Here is a 5342-nt window from a genome sequence, read left to right on the forward strand (position 1 = left end):
GCTATATGGCAGCTTCAAGTCACAAAAATAAAGAGTTTTATCCTGCAACTGCCACAGCATTGTCGGAATACATGCACCCAACGTATACATGTATATCTTTGCTGTAAACTATACGGCAGTGATGGAAAACAGCTGTATTTTGGAATCTTAGCACGTGTGTCAGTTCGACTGACCTACTTCTGTAGTAGCTATGTTTTCCCCATGATAACACAACTCCTAGGGTTCTTTCATACGAAGTTTATTGTATCCAATACAAAAAACCCTGTAACATGAATAAATCATATTACCAATAATACACAATACAGCATCATACATTCAAACAATTATTCAAGATGTAGCATCTAATAACTGATCGTTATCAGTTGAAATTGTTAAACATACAGTATATATACTTTACAGCTAATTATTCATTCCATAAATTATATAGAAGATATAGCTACATGTACATCTATTACCAATTATATGAATAATTACAAAATACGTCACATTATAAAAATGCCCACCTCTTCAATGCGAAGAGGGCTTTTCCCGGACCAAGTCCGCCGAGTCATTGCTTCCCGACTCGTACAATATTTAGTCGTACTATTTAAATAAAACAATACACATATTAAAATAATATTAACGCTTCATTGAAACAACTCGTTCTCTAAATTGACCACGCCCGATATTTAAATCAAATACAAACTTTCAAAAATAATAAACTTATAACGCTTATCAAATACATGTATATTAAATAAATACTATATTATATCACGCTTATATAATTTAGACAAGTACTTACATTAATCTCAGAATGGCCTAATCGTCAATATATAGATTCAAATAGTGGTATAATTCTGTAGCATAGATATAGGTGCTGTCGCATCGGCCGCTCTGTCCAAAAGTGACCAGAACCCCGCTAAATTACCCAACATTCATTCGAAACATTCATGTAGACAACACCATATATGGACAATATACATAATAGATAGACAAGTGACATAACGATACGTCACATCCGTCCAGTGGCTCACATTCATCCACACGTGCTTCTTTCCCGCGCGCGCTAACGCCATGTCGCATTGCGTATGATACGTATACGTACGGTATACGTATTTCGCGGACGGCTGACATCCGGTACACACGCACGCGTAGAGATAAAATAAATATAAACAATTAAAAAGCAGTATTGTAAAATAATGACACTACTACATACTCCCCTCCTTAGATGGAAGATGTCCTCATCTACACGTTCAGGACAGACTGTAAATAAGTGAAAATAATAATTAGTATAATAAAATTAAATGCAAAAAACATACACAGAAAACAACAATCGCCTTAATTCGCCTTACACTCCCCCACGTGAAAAGAAGATGCCCTCATCTTCCCAAGGGTTTCAAGTTACACATGTATATGCTACAAGCACAAATGCATAGATTACTGGAAAATGAACAAACATAAAAGTATCTAACTGGTTAAAATCTTTAACATTGCCTGTTGAGCAAAACCCGGCATATTCCTGAAGGATTTCGAAGTCACCATATCCATTAGGAATGCAGCTTTCATTTTCCATTCCGGATCTGCCCCCACAGGTTGCTGTGAACAAACGAACTCGCATGACGTCAACCAATTAGGCGGTCGTCTGTTTCTTGTCGATCTTCTAGGCGGTTGAATCGCCGGACCAGGCGAAGTGATACCTCCCTGTACTGCCACAGCAGGTACATCGTCCGGTTCCGATTCTGTCGACTCCACATCACTGGGATCAGTTTGAGGTCCAGGAACAGGTATCACGTCACGCCTCATTTGATCCATATCCTGTGTGGGTGGCCGTTGAACGTCGGTAGAAACGTCCATTCCCACAAAGTCCTCTTCTGAGCTGTCACTTCCCTCGCTTCCAGACAGGGATTTCACAGGCTCAGCCACTGACTCCTTCTGAGGTGGTCCACCTGCCAGCTCCGACCTTCTAACGCGAGGTACCGGTCGAGGTTGGGGTACAATAGGTATATCATCCGTCCTCACGGGTATACATCCGATCGGAAGCAGATGATTTCGATGAAGAGTTCTGTTCTTCCCCTCTCCATCCTCTCTGAGTATAGTATACACAGGAATAACTTCGTTAGGCTGTCTTTGAACGATGTAAACATCAGGCTCCCACCGATCAGCTAGTTTATGCCGTCCATCAAAGGCTAGAACTTTCACCAGAACCCGATCTCCCGGTTCCAGAACAGCTTCCCTACTGCGTAGGTCGTAGTCTGCCTTCTGACGACTCTGCGAATCCCTAGCCTTCTTGCTTGCCAAACTAAATAAATAAGACATCCTGCTTCTTAAGGCTTTTACATATTCTGGGATGCTATGTCGGGTTCCTTCCTCATCCATTCCGCACAACAGGTCGACGGGCAATCGAGGCTGTCGCCCAAACATCAGCTGGAATGGTGAGTAACCTGTAGTTTTATGCCTGGTACAGTTGTACGCATAGGTGAGCGATCCAACGTAACTCTTCCAATCCTTCTTCTGGTGTGGCTCCAACGTGCCTAACATGTCGATGAGTGTCCTATTGAAACGCTCACACATCCCGTTAGCGCTAGGATGGTAGGGTGTCGTTCTGGACTTAGTAATGCGCAGCGTATCACATAGGCTGGTGATGACTTTCCCCTCGAAGTTGGCACCTTGGTCGGAGTGCAGTCTCCGCGGAATTCCATAATGCTCGATGAATCCTTGCAATGCATCGGCCGTTGCTTTCGCTTATTGACTCCGAGTCGGAATAGCTTTAGCATACCGGTTAAAACGATCAGTTACTACAAGGACATATTGGAATCCACCTTTAGACGTTTCCAACTTCAGAAAATCCATGCATACCAGATCCATGGGTGGGTAGTAACAATATTCACCAAAGGAGCTCTGATGTTGGAGTTAGATTTCCTAAAAAGACATCTCTGGCACTCCTTTACCCACGTCTCGACATCCTTGGTCATATCAGGCCAAAAGAATCTATCCCTCAGCAACGATAACATCCTGTCCCGTCCAGGATGACCAATGTCATTATGCAATGACGTCAACACGTTATCTCGCATGGCGGCCGGAAGTACAAGTTGGTCAGTATCAGCTTCACCATCAGAAACACTCCGATACAACACACCACGTTTCAGCTTCCAGCTACCCCAGCATCTTTTTAGAGTGGCGCTCTCTGGAATAACCGATAACCTCTTACGTGCTGGTTTCAGATTCTGCCTTATGATAGGTAACCACTCCCCAATAACTTCATCCTCCGCCTGCAATTTCCTCCATTCCTGGGGTGTCATGGTACGGAAACCATGTTCCTCTTCCACAACCATCGTGTCAAGTACCTCTGTCGACAAGCTTAAGCATTCCACCAAGGACCCATTATAAGCGATGGCTCCTTTACATACTGCTTGCACGGATTCCGACGAAATACTGCATCATGGCAGCCTCGACAATGCATCTGCATCCGCATTGTTCCGTCCTGGTCGATACTTGATATCGAAGTTGTAGGCAGATAGAGCGGACAACCATCTGTGTCCCATAGCATCAAGCTTTGCCTTTCCCAAGACGTACGTCAGCGGATTGTTGTCTGTCAGAACCGTGAATGTCTGTCCGTATAAATGATCGTGGAACTTCTCAGTTACCGCCCATTTGAGTGCAAGGAATTCGAGTTTGTGAGCCGGGTAATTCCTTTCCGACTTGCTCAATCCTCGACTCGCGTAACAAATAGGTCGTAACTTTCCATCTTGTTCTTGATAAAGAACAGCTCCTAGTCCCAAAGTACTAGCATCAGTATGAAGTTCAAACGGTTGTGTATAGTTCGCATATCCAAGCACCGGTGGATTACACAAAGAATCCTTCAGCTTACTAAACGCTGTCACATGCTCCGATGTCCAAGTCCACTTAATACCGTTCGTCTCTGCCTTGACCCTTCCTTTAAGCTTCTTGGCTCGAGTTGGTGGTAATAGGTCTGTCAATGGCCTGGCAATCTTGGCAAAATCTTTCACGAACTTCCTATAATAACCCGCGAAACCAAGAAACTGTCGTAATTCTTCCGGATTAGTAGGCGTCGGCCAGTCCCGAACCTTCTCTATCTTCTTAGGATCCGCTTCAATTCCTTCTTGTGTAACAATATGTCCGACATATGCGACCCTGTTCATAAAGAATTGGCACTTCTTGGAAGCGAGCGTCAGGCCGTTGTCCCTCAGCCGTTGGAAAACTTGATCCAAATGCTCCTCATAAGTTCGTGAAAAGATGATCAAATCATCAAGATAGATTAAGCAAATGGCCAGATGTAAATCACCCATACATCGTTCCATTAAGCGCTGAAATGTCGCTGGAGCATTCGTAAGGCCGAAGGGCATCCTGGTAAACTCATAAAATCCTAACGGACCAACCGAAAATGCAGTACGCTCCTTATGCTCCTCCTCCAATTCGATTTGATGATATCCAGATTTTAAATCCAACACGGTGAAATAATTTGAACCAGCCAAACAATCCAAAATATCCTCTACCCGATACGCATACGAGTCTCGAATTGTTCGTTGGTTTAACTGGCGGAAATCAACGCACATTCTCAAGGATCCATCCTTCTTCCTAACCAGCACGATATTCGACGACCACGGACTATATGATGGCTTGATAACCCCCGCAGACAATAACTGCTGAAGGTGAGTCTTGACTTCGTCATACATAGAGGGTGGAATCCTCCTGTGCCGCTGTTTAAACGCCACCGGGTCCGTTAAGTCGATGCGATGCTTCACTATACCGGTACACCCGAGGTCAGTATCACCGTGCGAGAAAATGTTTTCATACTTCTGAATGACTTTCCTTCCCAGTTGTAATTCATCCTCAGAGACAGCTGCATTAGTAAAGTCTATCTTGTCCATAAATGATTTAGGCATCTCCATCTCCCCGTAACCACCAGGAAGTTCCTGGACAACCACAGGCTGTATCTCACAAAGGATAGCCTTGGGAGGAATGACAAACGTACGGGTTGTCAAATTAGAAAGTTGGACATCAAGTGGATGGGTACTATCACAATCGTAGGAAAACATTGTAGGTGTCACATCAATATCCTTGGACAACTTAGATCGTTCCGTCGGTTGGATAATAGCACAAGTAGTCGGATAAGCGCTCCGCTGATCTACATATCCTTTCAAAGTGACAGTAGAGTTAGGTCCAAGAATACAATCCATGTTACCTGCATTCTTCACGAGGCCAATACTGTTGCGATTCCTCACTAAATCACGCTCCCTAAGTGTTATGCAACGGAAAGCCAGAAACCATGGAGTAGTAAAAATCTCGGTCCATTACTCCTACGACAATCGTCCAGCAACACTGTCAAAACGTTGGTTCCAATC

At 43.8% G+C, this 5342-nt stretch overlaps 1 protein-coding gene across 1 annotated transcript; it reads right to left on the minus strand.

Moving 5' to 3' along the window:
- Positions 1-268: 268 nt before the first annotated feature.
- On the minus strand, positions 269-4352 carry LOC117345273. The gene is made up of 2 exons (XM_033908320.1): positions 782-4352; positions 269-582 (listed from the first exon to the last, which is right to left on the minus strand). Exon 1 carries the CDS (start codon positions 2548-2550, stop codon positions 1447-1449), a length of 1104 nt encoding a protein of 367 aa, XP_033764211.1. The 5' UTR covers positions 2551-4352; the 3' UTR covers positions 269-582; positions 782-1446.
- Between the last annotated feature and the right edge of the window lie 990 nt (positions 4353-5342).

This window comes from Pecten maximus, chromosome 16 (assembly GCF_902652985.1).
Source record: "Pecten maximus chromosome 16, xPecMax1.1, whole genome shotgun sequence".
In the NCBI taxonomy this organism is placed as follows: domain Eukaryota; kingdom Metazoa; phylum Mollusca; class Bivalvia; order Pectinida; family Pectinidae; genus Pecten; species Pecten maximus.